Raw genomic sequence first — 20,543 nt, 5'->3', positions numbered from 1 at the left:
TTAAGCGTCTGCCTTCGGCTCAGGTCATGATCCCAGGATCCTGGGATCAAGGCCCACACTGAACTCCCTGCTCAGCAGGAAGCCTGCTCTTCCCTTTCCCACTCCCCCTGCTTGTGTTCCCTTTCTCTCTGTTTCTTTCTGTGTCAAATAAATAAATAGTTAAAAAAAAAACACACACACAAAAGCTGGAACACTGAAAAGAAATAAAATAAAATGGAAAAAAATAGTATAGTGATAGAAAAAAAAATTTTTAAAATAAAACCAAAAGCTGGTTCTTAGAAAACTTCAGCGAAATCCAGTGACAGAGGTAAAACAAGAGATGCCAAAGACTTTTGAGTCAAGAAAAAAAAAAATACATAGAGCTGCCGAAGAGATTTATAAAATAAAATAACCTATTAAAAACTTTTACCAACAAATTTTAAAATCCATTCACAATTACCAAAGAAAATATTGGTTACCACAACTTCACTTTAAGAAAAAGTGAAAACCTTGTATTAAACAACCATAAAAGAGGCTAAAAAGATAGTAAGAGCTTCTAAAAAAAGTTTGGCTTGGGCCTCAAAGGACTCATGGTAAAGGAGAAAAGGTAGATTAAACTAGTGTTTTATCCACCAGCAACAAACAATTAGAAAGAGCAATTTTAAGAAAAGATACAATTTGCATGACTGTTACGTACCACTTTACTGATATAGAAGACAGACAACCATCACCTGACTCTATTCATGGGTGGGAAGATTCAGTATCAACAGGATGGTCATTCTCTCCAAAATAAACTTAAAAAAAAAAAATTCAATGCAATTTGAATAAAAATCCTAAGGACTTTTCCCAGAATTTACCAAACTGATTTTAAAATTCATGAGGACATGTGAAAAGACAAAAGTTAAGACAATTTTGAAGAGTATTAATAGGGGAGATGCCTTTCTACAAAACTATAATATGAAAATACACTGGTTGTTGGAGTATATCCATACACTAATGGAACACAAAAGGGAGCCTAGAAACATTATAAACAGTTTTTAATACATTGTCACTTGGTATATGACAGATATGACATTTAAATAAAAGTAGAAAGAATCAACTACTAAGTAATAGTGTTGAGGTGAATGGCTATGCATTTGTAAAAAATAAGACCCCTAACCCACAGCATACACAAAGTTGATTTCAAATGGATACAAGTCTAAAAATGAAAAGCAAACAAAATCTCTTATGCATCCTTGGTGGGAATATAAAGTAATACAACTACTTTGGAATGCAGTTTGGCAATATATAAAAGTAGCATATCCATATTCATTAAATTCAGCATTTCCATTCAGAATGGTTGTTTTTACGAAGGAAGGATGCTTGTTCACTTTGGTAATAGTTTGTAATAGTGAAAGTGCAAAATATCTGATTACCAACAAGATAAATGATTAACTGTGTTTTATAATGATTAACGGAGCTCTATTCAAACAATAGAATGCTTTACAAAAGCAATTAAGAGGAATTAACTACAGGATTTAATCAAATCTTAGATGACATCAATTTTAAGGTACACCATTATTTTGTCATTAAGAAACAAATGCTGCTAATTTTAAGACATTACTGATTTAAGCAGCATACCAATTTCAGGGACTATATTGTGAAAAAATGGAAAGATCAACAGGTATCGACATGGCTATATCTCAAAGACACAGTACTGGGTGAAAAATAGCAGGTTCCAAAATTATAGATACAATGGGCTTTTTTCCATAATATTTAAAAACATAAAATAATCCCATGTAGTTTTTTTAAAATACATGTGTAAAATGAGGATGAAAACACTTAGGGAAAGACCCACATTATCATCAGCATAGTTATCTGTTAGTAAAAAAGGACAAAAGAGGTTATAAGCCTTAGCCACACCTTTTAATATCTTATTTCTTATTAAAAACAAAGGAAGGATGCAGCTTTTGCATAGCACATATAGTAAAAATGAGCGTATCTTCCCCATTAAGGGGGCAAATGTAAATTCAAACACTCCATAGCATCTGGCACATAATTATGGAATGTTTATTCTTAAAACGCAATAAAGAAACATTGCAACATTGATTGGTAAACATTCCTGAGAGATTCTGCTGCTCACAGGGAGAGGAGAAAACATGTGTATATATTGGAGGTGTGGGGAGGGTTAGAAGTGAGAAAAATATAGTAAAGAGTTAACATCTTTTAAACTTGGAGAATGAGATCATGATGGTCTACTGTATTATTTCCTGGATGTCTGGAATATTTTTAACTTGGAATTTTTAAAAATATTAAAAAGGCACCATGTACAATTTAAATGTAAGATCTATCAAGATTTCAGGAAGTAAATGACTTCTATGTTATATAAATCGTTTCATAGAAAAATACAATTTGCTTTTCAACTAATTCTAGAAGGCTGGCAAAACCCCTTATCCAATACTCAAATAAGGATAACATAACAAAGGCAATTATAAACCAACCTTGCTGCTCAACATGAATATAAGAATATTAAGTAACATGTTAGCATACTTGGCAGCAAGACCAAGCCAAGCTGGGTTAATCCTACCAAAGCAAGGATGATTGTATACATAATTCATTACATTAGTAATTATATTTTTTAAAAAACCATAAACTGTTATGCAAACACAGAATATACACTCCAAATTTTATTTTTTAACAGCCCTAATTAAACAGAAATATAAACTTTCTTAAACTGGAAAAAAGCAAGAAGCTTTCTATTTAATAGCACCCTAGAGGTGCCAATAAACACAGTAAGACCAGAAAAACATGATATATAAGTATCAGAACGATTTGAAATAATACTGACAAAACTATTTGGAGAGCATTTATCTATCTAAGAAATCCAAGAGAATTAAATGAAAAACTATTAAAACCAATACAAATTCAGGAAAGTAGCTGAAAAACTACATAGTGGGCATAACCAATTAGGAAATAAAAAAATGATAATAATATTTGAATTACACTAAACTGCACAAAATATTTTTCTGAAAGATGCAAAGCCTAGTCTTATGAAGAAAATAATAAAGGTGTATTGAACGGAAGCCTGTTTAAAAAAAGCTATCAGTATTATTATAAAGATGTTGGTATTTTAAGGAAGAGAAACCAAGAATAGCCAGGAATAATAAGACATGTTAAAATTAAAACTTAGGAAAATTTTTCAAACCAAATATAAAAACATGTTACATAGGTATAGTATTTACATTACATGTTGTGACAGGAATGTACAGAGATCCAGGTAGATAAAGAGATTAAGTTCATTACACCTGTGGCATCTCAAACCAGGACAGAAGAGAAACTATACAATAAACTGTGTTAAGAAAAGTAACTGTACGCTTACGAGAAAATTAAGTTACACCACAATCATACACAATATACAAAAATAGTCCCCGGGTGGATTCAATGATGTAAAAACAAAAACAAAAACAAAAAACAAATCCTAAGTATTAGAAGAAAACAGGAAAGTATTTTTAAAATCTTATAGTTAGCACAAAACCCATAATGAAAAATACAGATTTGAGCTTACAAAGGGGAAAAGCTTCTGTATTATAGGACATAAAATACTTTTTTTTTTTTTTTTGACAGAGAGAGATCACAAGCAGTCAGAGAGGCAGGCAGAGAGAGGAGGAAGCAGGCTCCCTGCTGAGCAGAGAGCCCGATGCGGGGCTTGATCCCAGGACCCTGAGACCACGACCTGAGCCGAAGGCAGCGGCTTAACCCACTGAGCCACCCAGGCGCCCCATAAAATACCATTTTAAAACACTTAAGGATAAGTGACTCACTAGAAGGTATCTTCTACATATTTAATAAGCAAGAGAATATTGCAAGAACAAGTAAAGAAAGATGGTAAGCCCACTTTGAGCACACACAGCAGCCCCCCATATCCACAGCAGGGTACATTCTAAGACCCACAGAGGATGCCTGATGTGGATAGAACGAACCCTAGATATACATTATGTTTTTCCCATATACATACATACATACCTATGGTATAGTTTAATTTATAAATTAGGCATTGTAAGAGATTAACAATAACTACTGATAAACAACAGTGTATTGAAATAAAAATTATGTGAATGTGGTCTCTCTCAAAATATCTTATTTTGATATTTCCAGTGGACTCACTCTTCTTGTTAGGATGATGTGAGATGATAAAATGTTTATGTGATGAGATGAAGTGAGGTGAATGATGCAGGCACCATGACAGCGCAAGGCTACTACTAAGTGTCTGACAATACTTCAGGAGGATCACCTGCTTCCGGACCACAGGTGACTGCGGGCAGCTGAAATAGCAGAAAGTGAAACCCCAGACTACTCTATGCTAGCTCAAAACAGCAGTACCTTTTTATAAGGAAATGTAAAACAGTGTGGCTAGAGTCCATAACCCATCCCTACCTCCTCCCTTTTTACCCAAAGATAGCAATGATTTAAAAAACAAACAAAAAAAACCCATACTAAATAGAAAAATTGGCAGAGTATGAACAAGTAATTCATGGAACAGAAATAACCCAAATGAAAACCTATGCAACAATACGGTTTCATTTGTAATTGGAGAAATGAAAATGAAAACAAATTAATTCTGTAACCATTGGACTGACAAAAAATTAAAAAGCATTAATTGGTACACTTTTCAGAAAGCAACTGGGCAAAATTTGTAATTTAAAGGAACATCACAATTCTCTGCATAGGAAACCTGGCACCTTAGCACAGAGATACACAGAGATGATAATTTACTGCATTGTTTCTAACAGTGAAAAATGTAAATAACCTAAATGCCCAACAGAATAGTGAAGTAAATCATGGCAGTTGTTAAAGGGTGAGATAAACCCCTATGTTCTGATAGCCTTATAAGAATATTAAGTAGAGGAGAAAGTTGTAGAAAGGTGTAATATGATCCTTTACATAAAAATAAAAGATAATATGTATATAGGCATGAGAAAGTACGACAGACTGAAATCCTGATCTAGTGAACATATTTTGCTCTGAATGTCTGTGTTGTTTTGACTTCTTTTTATAGGAAAGTATTTAGGAAATCCCTGTGTTAATTTTTAAATAGAAACAAAAATGTTTACCTGTTAATGTGAATGCTGTCTATCTGAATAATGGTAGAACTCAGTTCTAACAATTTCCCATTATGAACAGTTTGAATCTTAAAGACAGGTAATTGCTTCTACAGAGGAAACTAGTAAGTTAATCTTCTTATATTACAGTTAACTAACTGGACCCTCTGTTTAAAGCCCCTTAACGGTATTACACACTCTTTTTTAAAGCCATCATGTTAAATGTCTTAAGTTTGTATTTTTATTCTCTTGCTCTGAAAGTTATCAGTAGCTCCCTTAGCTGGCTTTAGAATTTGAAGCCCTACCCAATGTTCCCTCAAACTACATGTGCAAAGTATCCCCCCACTACCCAACCACAACTCAAAGTTCTCCATCTCAGCCAAACGGGTCTTTTGGTTCCCAAACGGACAGATCTGGTATGCACCAACCCCCAAACATTGACACATCATCTATAAGGTGTTAACTATATTACCTTCTCTCTGATAATTTTTCACCCAAGATTTTTATACAAAACTATAAGCACCCAAGGGCCATAATGCAGATTATATTGTGAACCCAGTTAAACATATTAGCTCAAGAATGTAAACTACGGGGCACCTGGGTGGCTCAGTTGGTTAAGCCTCTTGATTTTGGCTCAGGTCATGATCTCAGGGTCGTGAGATTGAGCCCTATGTTGGGCTCTGCGCTGGGCATGAAGCCTGCTTAAGATTCTCTCTCTGCCCCTCCCCTCACCCTGGCTCATGCTCTCTTAAAATAAAAAAGAATATAAATTATGTACAATAAATGAGATTTATATTTTTATCCATCACTTTCTAAGATCTCAGCCTGAAGCATTTTATATGCTTTCAATAATGCTAGTTCTATTTTCAGATATAGAAAGATGACCAGATATGGGAAGGAAAGGTTATGTGTTCCATACTGTGGACACGTTGAGTTGCAGGAACAGCTGACCCCCGAGTGACACAGGTTTCAACTGTGCAGGTCTACTTTATACATAGATTTTTTTTCCCTATACATTCAGTACTATAAATGTATTTTCTCTTCTTTATAATTTTCTTAACATTTTTTTCTTACTCTATTGTAAGAATACACTATATAATACATATAACATACAAAATATGTGTTAATCAGCTATTACCAGTGAGGCTTTCACTTAACAATAGGCTATTAGTAGTTAAATGTGGGGGGACTAAAAAGTTATACACAAGTTTTCACTTTCTGGGGTGGGGGAGGGGGGTGTCAGTGTCCCTAACCTTGCTTTGTTCATGGGTCAATGGTATTTTAAAAATTTTTTTATTTCTATTTTAAAAGATTTTATTTACTTGAGAGAGAGCATTAGCAGTGGAGAGGGAGGAAGAGGCTCCCCAAGGAGCAGGGAGCCTGATGTGGGGTTCAATCCCAGGACCCTAGGATCATGACCTGAGCCACCCAGGTGCCTCTCAACTGTATTTTTTCAAATTAACAACAGAAGCAACAAAAAGTCCAGTTCTTGCCACTCTCCCACTCCAAGTCCTACAATAGATTACCATCAAATTCTAAGCACAACTCCTGACAGACATACAAATATGATCTGGGTCTTTAAAATCTCCTGACTTTCCCTCCTACCCATTTATCCTGTGGTCACTTTCACATCAAAAACACATGCCTCCTTGAAATTACTGATACAGTCAAGTTCATTCTTCCCTAAGGACTTTTGCACTTACTCTTCCTTCGACATGTAATACTTTTTCCCCAGGTATTCATAGTGCTTGATCCCTCACATAATGGAAGTCCATGCTCAGATGTCACCTTTTCTAAGAATCTTCTTTGACTATCCTATATAAAATAATCTTCCTGCTGAGAGGTTGGGCTGGAAAGGCAGAATGAAATCTCCTATAGTCTTGGTGTGCCAAAGGAAAAGGCTGGTCATACATAATACAAGTCTTACCCTTAAGACTTTTGAAACAAGTGGACTAAGTCTAACTAAAGCTATATCCCAAGACCAACTCCATGGATTGAGGTAAGCGATCTCTAAGGTAAATCTTCTCTTGGGGGAAAAAGAAAAAAAGAAATCACATCAACATCAATCCTTCAGTTCTTTTATTCAAACTGTCCTGCATAAAAGAAAAAAAAAATACAAGCCCTAGATACAGGGAGAAAGAAATATGATCAGGAAAAATGTGACTAATAAGAAAGAAAAATCAGGTAATAGATTAAGATCCACAGATGATTCAGATGTTGGAGTTGGTTATATAATTCAAATCTCTGCCAGCACTGTTAAGAAGAGGGAAAAGGAAGGAAAAGAGTAAAGGGACTTTCAACAGAGAAATGAAATCTATCAAATATAATCAACTGGACATTCTAAAACTAAAAAATTCAATATTTGAAATTAACTAATTGGATGGGCTAAATGGAAGCCTGCACAAGGCAGAACACAAGATTGGCAAATCTGAAGATGCATCAGTTGAAAATATCCAAACTGAAGCACATAGAGAGAACAAGAGCAGAAAGAAAGGGAAGAAAATGAAGAGTACATGGGGTATAAACAGTACAACATATTTATAATTTGAGTGTCAGAAAGAAGTGATAATAGAGTAGAAGTAATATGTGAAGGGATAATGACCAAGAATTTTTAAAACCTGACAGAATATATCAACATGTAGATTCCAGAGCTCAGTAAACCCCAAGCAAGATAAATAAAATGAAAACCGTAAGTAGGCCCACCGCAGCAAACTGCTAAAAACAAAGAGGAAATCCTAAAAGCCAGGAAAAAGATACCAGACCTACAAGGAGCAAAGATTTTCAGCTGCTTTGCAACAGAAAATATGAAAACTAGAAGAAAATGGAATGCAAAGTTTCAAATTGCCAAATAAATAAAAGTGCCAATCTAGAATTCTGTATCCAAAGAAAATACTCTTCAAAAATGAAGGTGTGATAAAGACCTTTCAAACAAATGCTGCATTAACTGCCACAAGCCCTGCACTATAAGCAATACTAAAAGAAATTCCTCAGGCTGACAGAAAAGGAATTAAGGTGACAGCACAAAACTATAAAAAAAAAATAGCAAAGAGAAAATGTATATGTAAATAAGAAAGAACACTATTTAAAGTAATAATATTGTGGGATTTATAACCACAAAAAAACATGAAAACTATAGCACAAAGAATAGGAGGCAACAAACAGAGTTGAACAATTTTAAAGTTCTTGAACTGTTCAGAAGGTAGTAAAAGCATTAATATAACACAGACTATAATAAGCCAAGCACAGATACTGTAATCTGTAGGGTACCACAGAAAAATAATACAACCAAGCATAACTAAAAAGCAAAGAGGAGAGAGAGTAATAAGTACAGATGATCCTTGAACAACAGGAGTTTGAGCTAGGTTCTTTTTTCATAGAGCACAGTGGTATAAATAATTTTCTTTATGATTTTCTTAATAACAATTTCTTTTCTCTAGCTTACTTTAAGAATACAGTATCTAATACGTACAACATACAAGATATGTGTTAATCAACTATGTTATTAGTGAGGTTCTTCGTCAACAGTAGGCTATCAGTATTTAAGTTTTTGGGGACTCAAAAGTTCTATGTGGATTTTCAACTGTGTGGGGATTGGCACCCTTAATCACCACATTGCTCAAAGTCAATAGTATCTGAGTCAAAAGAAGGTCGGAAAAGGAGCAGATAAAGGAATAAAGAAAAGATGGCAAAAAAGACAGCAAGATTTAAAACCTACTGCATCAGTAATTATACCAAAACAGTCTAAACACTCTAAAGAACAAAGATTCTAAGACTAGATAAAAGAAAAAGATGAAAGTATAAAATGTTAACATAACACATACTTTAAACATAAAGATATATATAAATAGGTCAAAAATAAAAGGACGGAAAAAGGTTTGTCATGCAAACAAAACAAAACTGGTATGGCTATATTAATAACAGACCAAGTAGGCATGAAGTATTTGCACAGATATCAAGTGACATTTTATAATTATAAAAGTATAACTTCATCATAAAGGCATAATAACCCTATAGTTTATGTACTGAGTAACACAGCTCCAAAGTATACAAAATAGCTTCTCCTCCCAATCATTTCTACTATCTATCTTGCCTTTCCTTTTTACATTCACCACACTTTTCACAATCTGACATTATATTACATATTTAATTATTGTTTCCTTATTCCCCCACCCCCTTGTGGAGAATGTAAGCTCTGCAAGGGCAGGGACTTACTCCATCTAGATCACACCTGATCCTCTGTAACTAGCCTAACACATAGTAAGTACTCCATAAATAATTGCTGAACAAATAAGTAAAAGTGCCAGTAGGAACTTACATTCTCAGTGCTTACTTTTAAAGTTTCTATGATACATGTATTTTCTTCAGTTATGCAATTCTTTAACTTAACTAGCACTTAGGAATCTTTGTTACCCAAAATTTTATATGAGAAGCTTAAACAAAAAGCTTGGAAAAAATGTTACTGGGAAATACATTTCCTTTCCATGCAACAAAGGCTTCAAAATAAAAAACCATCAAAATGTGCCTTTCTTCATTTAGTAAACATATTTAAATATGTATATAGAATCACATAAATAAAATAATACAATTACATATTAGGTTTCATGTTTATTCAACTTCACAGAAAATCCAAAAATGTGTCTGAAATTGGTTATCTATCTAAATACCAATTGTTCATTATGGTGACATAATACTATGTGGTAGGGGAGATAGACCTAAGTTAAACAAATTCTTCAATTCCTGACATTCTTCCAAGTGGGCAAAAGGAAATCTGAAAAATCAAACTTACAAGTTGTAAGAAGATACAGAAAGTAATTTAACCTTTAATACCTGGAACAAGTTTTACAGCCACATTTGTAATTTACATATACAGTGGAGATCACTGAAAAAAAGCTTCCTGTTGCACTGCAGCAAGAATCTTATTATAATGTAGATTAAGTGAACTTGCTACAGAGGGCAGCAAGATAACCTCACTGAAGAATCATAAGATTTTCATAATGGAATTTGTTATAGTGAGTTAAAATATTTTCTTAATTTTATACAGTACACATTTTTCAAAATGAACATTATCACTTAAGAGTTTGCTAACCCACTGTTAGCAATTATTATTGTATACATACTTAATTTTACTTTAGTTATAGTATGTGGCTCTCCAAATATTAGCACATGAAGTGTTAAGTTTAAACATAATAATAAAATAATACCCTAAGATGAAGACTCAGGACACCAAAACTTGGATCATTATTGCACCTATTTTTCTACAGAAAAATGGAAAATTTACATCATAATCCTCCCAAAAAGTGAACAGACAAGTTGTAAAATCACAGACTTATTGGCATTAAACAAAATCTACAATGAACATTTTTTGTGAACTAATGTACAGAATTAATGTGCAATGAAATTTGGTTAACTGTGATCATGCAAATAAAAAATCCTCCACAATCATTTTTTCATTATGTTTTATAAAATGGTCTTAAAGATATACTTCCATAAACATTTCCGGTGCAATTTAGTCAATGACAAAAATACAAAGCTATCCCTTATTCTTTATTTTATAGATTTAAAAACATGCCTTTGTACTGCTGAGATACAAATAGCGTGTTTGGGAGAACTGAGCTCATGAAATGGTTAAAAACCAATGCATCTTGGTCCAACATTAGCTGCCTTGTATACAGCAGCCTCCCATAATCACTGGTGTCAGCACTGTTGGAAATGAAAAATAGTTAAATATTGAGAGATTAAGACACAATTCAAAACATTTTTTTAAAAAATAAAAGGCCGTTTCATAAACATGAAGAAATCTTTAAAAGGAAAATAATCACATCAATTGTGATACACATTGGAAAATAGTAAAGTGTCATTTTCCAAAATAGTAGCTTCTTTATTATATCCCCCCATCTATTATAACCAATCTTGGAAATATACCTTAAACATAATGGTGTATTATATGAGAATGCTCCATTATTCAATGTGATAAATTTAGTAAGTTAGGATATGATTTTCTTTTCTGATGTTAACTGTGGAAAAACACAAAAGAACAGCACCTGAAATACTACAATGAATTTAGGCAAGCATTAAATAGTAACTTTTATATTTTGGTTCAAAATACAGTTTACAAAACTGTATAAAGGATACTGACTGAAGTAATTTGTTTCTATATTTTGCAGATTATGATGGAGAAAAAAAAAAAAAAAGAACTGCCCTAAATCCAAATAAATTTCCACTTCTCCCAATCTAGATGAAGTGGAATTTCATTCAAAATTTATAAGATTGTGATACCTACAGTAGCTCAGATAGTTGGATACATCACTCCCACCCTGTCCCTCCCCTCTCCCAAAAACAAGTTTTTGGCTCCAAAATAAAGTACAATAATAAACTCTTGATGAAAAACTATGTTATGGGGCAATCTATCATATACTATGGCTAAATATGAATTTACAGAAAAGAGCACATCCCATTTTCAGCACTTTTTCATAAACATGCAACTCACTATATAAAATACAAAACACTTGCTTTCAAGAACAGCTTTATAAAGACACACTGCATCAATAAAATTTTTTCTTTCTGATTAACTTTACACTGTTATGGAGAACTGGAACTTTTCTATGCGTATATATCAGATTTTATATTATAGTGTAATAATTTGCATTTTCTGAACATAATGTTCAAGAGGAAATATCTATACACAATAACATTCTAGACTATTAAAAACTAATTCAAATTACAGAATTTTATTGATACAGTAGATTAATAAAAACTGAAAAGGGATGATGATAAAATGGGATAAAGAATTCAGTACATTATTTTATAACACACTCTTTAAAATTAAAATATTTTAAATCTCTCTTTTCTTAAAATTTTCATTGCCACGAAAGGCCAGAAAATTCTGAGACCAATACTGAGGTGTAAAATAATCAAACTTCAGGACTATTTCACAATTTGTGTGGTGTCCTCCCATTGGAGGCATCATTCAGGTGTAATGGCAGACAATTTAGCACCTCTGAAGATTAAGGGTGCCTAGGAGTAAACACTAGGTAAGATACACAAGGGAAAGAGACCATTTTACTCTCCAACAAACAATGACATCAAGAAAATGACACCATTTGTTGAAAAAATTTTTTCACAGTAAAATTGCAGAGAATACAAATATAAACACTGACAGATTACTGCTTAAGATCTATCCTAACAAACTCTTTCCAAATCAATAGATCCAATAAACAGTTGGGTACTGTCAGTTTAAAGCCGCCGATAAAAGCTATACAAGCACTTTAGAAGTCAGAAACATTAAGAAAGAGAAGGGAAAGAAGGAAAGAAGGAATGGAGGGAGGGAGGGTGGGAGGGAGGGAGAGAGGAAGGGAGGAAGGAAAAAAATATATTTACAAGTTTTTTCTTTAGTTTATGTCTACATAGCCATCGCACATCACACTTCCACAAGACTCCATAGTCAATGTTATCACCAAGCGTATGGCTAAAGCGCTGTGACCACAAACACATGAGGTCATCAAAGAAAGTTCCAACTGTCCACTTTCTGGCAGTCCCACTTTGTGCATCAAAGGCTTTACTTAGCCTCAAGCTTGACAAAAGAACGCTTCTTCTCAAAGCTTTCACACAGAAAGTTATTAATTACATTTGTTCATCGCCTTTCTCTTTTAGAACTTCGCCGCCGTACCTTAAAAGGAAAATTACCAGATGCTTAATTAAAATATTAGACATAGCAGTAATTAATTATTTTTTAATCAATCATTATTCTTAGCTGTTCCTGATTTTCTTTTTCTTCACTGGAAACCCTTCTCCTATTTTAAGTTCCTACCTTATCATCACATATTTAGACTTTATATAATATTTGAATTCCCACAAATAGTTTTTCCCACGACAGAGAAGAAAAAACTATTTTACTTTTCTATTTAATAATTTCAAAGAGAAATGAACAGAATTCAATGTAAACAGTAAGAAAAACAATTGCAAATATTTTCTCACTTATGTTTCTGTGGTAAAAGAAAACATTTGGTCCTTATGAACTTAGGCTTACAGTTGTTTTTCTGGGAAAATCATTATTGAATGTGGATTGTAACAATCATCAAATACATAGAAATAATCTGAATTTCAGATATATTACAATTTACTGGCAAATACTAATGAAAGCATAAAACTTTAGTTCAAAAATGACTGGTAATAAGAGGAATTAAACAGAACAGGATTTTAATTAAAATTAATTTATGGTGTAGTTTAAAAAAATTTTTTTGGATGAAGACATTAATCACTGAGAATTTATCAGCCTTATTTTTACACTCAAAACAATAAAAAAAATACCTTAAGAAACAAGCCCAACAAGTTTGAGACCACAGAGTTCAGATATTTTTCTGTGGTCTTAACCCCTTCATATAAATGAACCCTGATGCAGAGAGAAGTGCTGCTGTTAAATAGCACAGAGGGGCGGGGGTCAGCTCTGGGACTACATCTCAGAACACAGGTTTCTCAAATAAAGATGGCTGGCTGTGCTGATCCAAAGACTCAGCATTAGTGTATCATCAAGAGAATAGTCCTGACTTAAATGTGTTAACAGTATTTCTTCCAAAGAGAAATACTCAAATGTGTTAACTGACAAAGCCATTCTTCAAAAAAAAAAAAAAAATCTCAGGAAGAATCATATTTCCACTTTTGTAAAAGAAATGTTTGTTACCAATTTTATAAATTTCAAAGATGTGATTTTATCCTATATGGTTAACTTCCAGTTTCCACTGTGAAACTCCCAAGAAAAAAGAAACATAAACCACAGTCTATTTAACATATAAGAGTGCTCTAAAATCAAGGTACAACTTAAATGCCTGAAGTAACATCAGACAGCTACTTGTTCTTCTCTATGTTCAGCTTTCAACCTGATATTTACACTTTGACAAGGCTAAATCTATTATTCGCACTTAGAGTCTCAGTATTCCTTAAAGGATACTCTGTAATTATCCAAGCTGGTAGATGAAACAACTATACAAACTACGAAGAAAAGCAAATAAATACTTAGACTTATAAGAGCAAGTGCTATATATATCTTATTAAATATTTACCAACTCTATTCTATATTCTATACTATCATACACGGTACTCTAATAAACACATACATTTACTGTAGAAACTTCTTCTTCCTCTGTTTCTTCCTGTGGAATATCATCATTGACAGGAGAGCTACCCTGAAACACATCTACTTCTTCACTTGAATCATTTTCTTTAGTAGATGCTTGTTTGGAGCGTCCTACACGGCTAGAGTAAAACAGATGTAAAATAAAATGAACATTCTGATCTTTGAGTAGTAGAAATGCTTTATTTCATAAATTCTCAATTATTATCATTTTTATCCTTCATTACCTTACAAAACAAGAAATATTTTCTAAACCCTAAACCAGTGTTTAATCCCAGAATCTCACCTACAAACATTGACCAAGTAACAAAAACGTGTGACTGAGACCAATACCATAAAGGATTTTAAAACATAAACCAAAGTCTACTCTTCCTGTTACCTTTTCTCCACTCAGTAAAAGGCATCTGTATCTACTGAGCTGCTCAAAACAGAAAATTTGGAGTCCTTACTAGTGTACCACTCTTCATTTGACCTCATAATTCTTACAAAGAAATCTCAAATCCTATTCACTTCTCTTCACCTCTATTGCTATTACACATTTCCAAACCATTCTCATCTCTTTACCTCTTCTCTAAAAATGTAAAAGCAGCTGATGTCATTCCTCCCCCCTCAATAACTACCTACTATATTGACAGAAATTCCAAAAACCTCCTTAACATAGTATATAAGGCCCTGCAAACAGTCCTTGGCTACCTGTCCATTCCCATCTCTTTCTACTCCCCAATTCCTCACAACTACAATCTGGCAAATTCTTGCCTTCAACTCTCTGAATTGGCCAAGATTTTTCCTACTTTGGAACCTTCAAATCCAATGTTCCTTCCAATTGTGTTCTTCTTGCTCTCCATCAGCCTAACTCCTACTATTTTCAAGAAATCAACTGTCACTTTACAAAGAGAAAACGTCCCAATTCCAAAGCTCTTTCATTACGTTCTCTTACAGTACCCTAAATTTTCATCAGGGCACATATCATAATTTAGAATTCTATATTTAAGAGTGATTATGTAATGAGTACATGCCTATTTAGATGGTAAATTCCATAAGAACAAGAATCATGTCTGTTCTGTGCCACTATATCCCCTAGCACCTAGTACTGTCTGAAGTACTAGAACTCTTTGAGGCAATCAAATATATGTAATAGATATCACCATTTAATCAAATGTATCCTTCTCAATATCTTTTTTCTATCTGCATGTATATTCTTTAATTAAAAACATTTTTTATTTGAGTACAGCTGACACACAACGTTATGTTAGTTTCTTTCAGGTACACAACACAGTGATTCAACTTGTTTAAACATTATGCTATGCTCATTACAAGTATAGCTACCATCTATCACCATGCAATGCTACTACAGTATTACTGACCATATTCCCAATGCCGTGTCCCTTTATTCCTGTGATTTATTCATTCCCAAACTCAAAGCCCATATCTCCCACTCCCCTTCACCCATTTTGCCCAAGTGCCCTACACCTACTTCCTTCTGGCAATAATCATCACCTTATTATTCTCTGTATGGCAACTTTAAAAAAAAAATTAAGAATACAGTTTATCACTTCTCTTAGGTAATCCAAACTATTTTTTAATCCACACTCAAACCAAGTATATTTTTTTATATGATTCAGTTTTTCAGAATTAACAAAAGAAAAAAACAGGAATTACATGGAAAATACAATCTTTCTCAATTCTACTGAGGTCAGAACAAGAAAAACAGGCAGATCATAACATATGTTATTCTACTAGTTCTTAAAAAAGAGGTTCCCTGTGAAGGGAAGATACACTGTTAAGACAGAATACAGAGTCTTTTTTTCGCAATGATTTTTAAAAGAAACACTTGGTTGGTTTAGGACATTCCTATGAGGAAATGCCATGATAATTATTTAAGTCCTTAATTTTTTGGTGTCCAAATATAAACAAATTACAGTTATGAGCCTCAAAGATAATTCTGTTATTTCCTCATTATAAAATTGTGGAAATTTAATATTCCTTAAGAATTTGTTTAAAAACAGTTATTTTCTGTAATTGAATCCAAACACATTTACAAAGCTACCACAAAAACATACTTACCTTTACTTTTTACCCAAGGAAAAAATTAAATGGAAGAGGACATGAAGTAGCTAGACACTCAGGCAACTTTTCCTCTTCCTGTGGAATACACAGGAATAGGAAACACTTCTAAGATAAGTTAAGTATTAAGCCAAGGTGTGCTGGCAAGTCTGAAAAGCCATGGCACTGATGTAATTATGTAATGAGATTATTCTAAGAAAACTGCAGAATTTCTGACATATGGAAGACATGCTATTCTAGTTCTATTTAAATAACTGAGAAAAGTGCAAAATATACAAATTACAGTACTGATACTCCTGCTACTTTAATAATCTTAGGTACAGAACTGTTACTGTAACTTCTTATAAATGTGTTCGTGTGCTTCCAAAACTATTTATATGTAGATATGGATGTGTTAATTTGATTAGAAAAGAAACAAAATCAAAACACCAAAAACTTCAAATCTACATGTGATAATTTCTGTAGATATAATTTAAAGAAAAATAATGCCAGTTACTTTCCTACACAATTCAAAGAATAAAAGCAAATATGTAAAAACTATTCTACAAAATAGTTACAAAAACTATTTTACAAAAATGTAAAAACTATTTTCCTCCTGCTGAGGAGAGACATTAAGAAAAACTCTAGTGTGGAATGATAAGGCAACATGGTCAGTATGATGTGATTATTTAAAAATACCTTCTCATCTCCAGGTACTATAAAGTCTGTATTGGAAATAATCTACTTGCTATTCATTTATAAAGATTTGCCTAAGACCTGTAAAAATGTACAAATATTATCAGAGAGTTAATTGGGATATCAATCACCTAGGTAAGTTTATAAAAACTTCATCTTACCTAGTGTAATGAGAGTAAATATATGGGATTTTAAATATAGCCCTATGTATATTTGAAAATTTATGAACTTTTTTGCAAAATAATTTGAAACTGGTTTGAAACTTAATATTATTTACAACTTACACATTTTTTTTTTAATTTTTATTTTTATTATTATTTTTTTTAACAACTTACACATTTTTTTTTGGTTGTGATGGTGATGGCGTTTTTGATGGTCTTCCTCGTCCTTTTTGTGGTGTGGATTGTGTGGATTCAACTGCACTACCTTCAGGAGATTCTGCTCTGCTTTGGAGAAGACCCAAATGTGCATAGCATCAAATTATGATTTATAACATAGTCACTAAATACATGCAGTTCAGAGTTGCATGTACTTACCTCTGTGCTCTCCTTGATGTTCGGTGCTGTTTGCTCTTTGACTTCTGTTCTGTATTTCCACTTTGTCTTTCTTCTTCTTCCTCTTCTTCTGGTGCTGAAGGTCCAGATTTTTTTTTGGTTCCTTTTTTAGAAGTTTTCATTGTTGGCTCTTCTTTCGGTGTACCTCCACCAAGAGGTTTAGGTGGTCGACCTCTTTTACCTTTCTTTGGTGGACTATTCTGTTCATCCTCATTTTCTAATATATCTTCTTTGAGCCTCTTTTCCTCAGGCCACTGCTGTTCATCTGATTCTGAAGCCGTGTGGCCTCTCTTCCGTCCACGCTGACTACCTTTAGGTTTCTGTTCCTGTACCAGCTTAGTGAGGTCATCCATACCTAATTTCTCTTCTGAATCTGTGACAGGTGTTTTTTTCCGGCTTCTAGGTTTGTCCAATTCAGACTAGGAATAAAAATCACAATTTCAAACATAAAATTGTTAAGTATGCCCAATTTGAAAAATAAAACAAAAAACATGCTATTTTGTCATAAAAATGTGCTTAAATAAAATGTAGAGTTCTTAAGCACACATCAGAACCATAACTACTTGTATTTTAACTAAAAAAATTATCTAGGTAAGAGGATATATTTTTATTTTTACTATGGTAGAGAGCCTCAAATGGAAACCTCTCAAGATCAGTATTTTATTAAATTATAAATTTTAACGAAGAGCTATTTATTTCATTAAAAAAATTCTAAATTTCTTGCATGAACAATGGATAACTAAAGTACAAAAGATCTGCTTTGATAGTTTAAATAATTCTAATTTCATTACACAGTGTATAAGACATAAACTATCAACTATGCTATATATCATGCTTAGACACCATAAAAGAACTACTTTTATTTTATAAACGGAGATTGCAAGATAGAAAAGTTAAACATATTAGTCACTTATTAAAAATTTTAGTAAGTTCTGAATCACTTCTGAAAGATACTGCTTCTTTCCATGTACAACTAATTAAAAATAAAACAATTTAAATCATTTAATTTGTAACTCAAAGTTAAAATAAAAGCCTAGTCTATAATCAGAGAATTTATACCACTGACCAGAAGATGGAAACTGAGGAAATTCTCCAAAGAAATCAAGAATAATATGACCCTTATACCTCACAATACCCATAAATTAACGTAAATTTTCTTTCCAAAAAGTTTGTGCCAACTTACATTCTTAAAAATCAGTGAAAAGAAAACAAAAATCATCTGATTAGTTTAATAGTCATTTTGTTTCCTGTCTGAGAACTCCCTAATTACATCATTGGTATTATGTTCTTTGCTCATTTGTACACTGGAGTCTTAGTATTTTAATCCACATTCTATTTTTTTGTGTATATTTAAATTTTAGTTCCTATTTGTTATGGACTGAATTGTGCCCACACAAAATTCACATGTTGAACCTATAAACCCTAATATTATGGTATTTGAAGAAGAGGTCTTTGGGAGATACTGGAGATGAGATCATCACTGTGACTGGGGCCCTCAGAGAGACACCTCTGTCTCTCTCCACCATGTGAGGACACGGTGAGGTGGCCATCTGCAAACCAGGAAGAGAGCTCTCACCAGGAAGCAAACTGGCCAGCACTTTGATCTTGAATTCCCAACCTTCAAAATGGTAAGAAAATTAATTTGTTTAAGCCACCCAGTCTATGGTATTTTGTTATGGCTGCCTGAGCAAAAAGACATTATTGTATCTTAATAGGATTTGAGATGAAGTTCTAAACTATTTTTCCTATCGACCCCCCAAAGAATATTCCAATCATCTAAAAAACCACTGACCTGTAATGCCTCCTTTATTTTGTATTATGTTTTAAAAATTAATAATGTTTCTGAGCTATTGTAATAGCAGCATAATATTTTACTAATTATAAATAAATACATTTGTGTCTGGCTGTGCTTATCTTATTATTACTCTTCTTTTTTGTATTTATTTATTCTTCCACATGTGCTTAAAACCATACTGGAATTTTATAATTACATATAGATTCATTTAGAAAGAACGGTCATCTTTTCTTATTCATTTTTCCCATTAAAGAACATGGTATGCCTTCTTTGTCTTCAAGTCTTGTATGTTTCTCAATTTGGGTATCTCCACATAGTTTCCCCCTACTTTTTTTTAAGGAAGTTTAGATCAATGAATCTATCTGTTTTTGTTGTTGTAGTGGTTATTGTGGTGTAGCAAATCTCCTTCCCCACAAGTGTATATAAAGAATATATATATACATGTAATATATAACATACATAATATATATAAAAAAGTTTTGATATAAAGAAAAATTACCATGCTAAATTCTTAGTTTTTCAATTGCTTCTCTTATTTTTCTAAGAATACAAAAATAAAAATGAATGTTTCTTCTTTTTCATTGTCATATCTTTGACTCCTAGTTCATGTCTTCCTGAATTTGTCAAATATTCTAGAACAATCTTAAATAATAGTGATGACAACAGTAGCTTGTTTTGCTGATTTTTAATAAAAATGCTTCAAGCATTTTGCCTTTATGAATAACTTAAGAGTAACTGAATCAATGACTACTGATTTAAACAGATAAAACTTTCAGCATGTTAAGGAAATACCCTGCTTGTATTAGTTTATTAAGAGTTCATATGGAGAAAATCAACCACTTTCTGAAAGGTAGGACTGGCGGAGAAGTGAATCCAAAGCGACGGGAAGATAGACCGCGGGGGGAGGGGCCGGCTCCCAGCAAGCGGCGGAGCAACGGAGCACAAAATCGGGACTTTTAAAAGTCTGTTCCGCTGAGGGACATCGCTCCAGAGGCTTAACCGGGGTGAAGCCCACGCAGGGTCAGTGCGGCCTCAGGTCCCGCAGGGTCACAGAAGGATCGGGGGTGTCTGAGTGTCGCAGAGCTTACAGGTATTAGAACAGGGAAGCCGGCTACAGAGACAGAGCCGAGGAGTGACTCTCAGCTCGGGGTTACCTTGAACCGGTCGCAGGCTCGGTCAGCTCAGAGCGCGGCCAGAGGCAGGGTGACGGGAGTAAATCGGCACTGTTCTCTGAGGGCGCACTGAGGAGTGGGGCCCCGGGCTCTCGGCTC

General features: G+C 33.4%; 1 protein-coding gene across 5 annotated transcripts in view; it reads right to left on the bottom strand.

Moving 5' to 3' along the window:
- Nucleotides 1-9,648: 9,648 nt before the first annotated feature.
- LOC111158551 (PDS5 cohesin associated factor B) overlaps nt 9,649-20,543 on the bottom strand; it is a 133,555-nt gene continuing 122,660 nt past the window's right edge. For 2 of the 5 annotated variants that reach the window (XM_022520648.1, XM_022520650.1), the window contains exons 31-34: nt 17,460-17,896; nt 17,259-17,369; nt 14,168-14,306; nt 9,649-12,723 (exon numbers count right to left, since the gene is read on the bottom strand). In XM_022520648.1, coding sequence (XP_022376356.1) covers nt 12,688-12,723; nt 14,168-14,306; nt 17,259-17,369; nt 17,460-17,896 — 723 coding nt within the window. In that variant the 3' untranslated portion in view covers nt 9,649-12,687. The remainder of the gene's footprint in view (nt 12,724-14,167; nt 14,307-17,258; nt 17,370-17,459; nt 17,897-20,543) is intronic. The other 3 variants (XM_022520649.1, XM_022520651.1, XM_022520652.1) reach the window with 2 other exon arrangements.

This window comes from Enhydra lutris, unplaced genomic scaffold (assembly GCF_002288905.1).
Source record: "Enhydra lutris kenyoni isolate GAN:26980312 unplaced genomic scaffold, ASM228890v2 scaffoldscaffold60, whole genome shotgun sequence".
Taxonomy (NCBI): domain Eukaryota; kingdom Metazoa; phylum Chordata; class Mammalia; order Carnivora; family Mustelidae; genus Enhydra; species Enhydra lutris.
The sequence above is the reverse complement of the archived record's forward strand: the minus strand, read 5'-3'. Positions and strand labels throughout refer to the sequence as shown.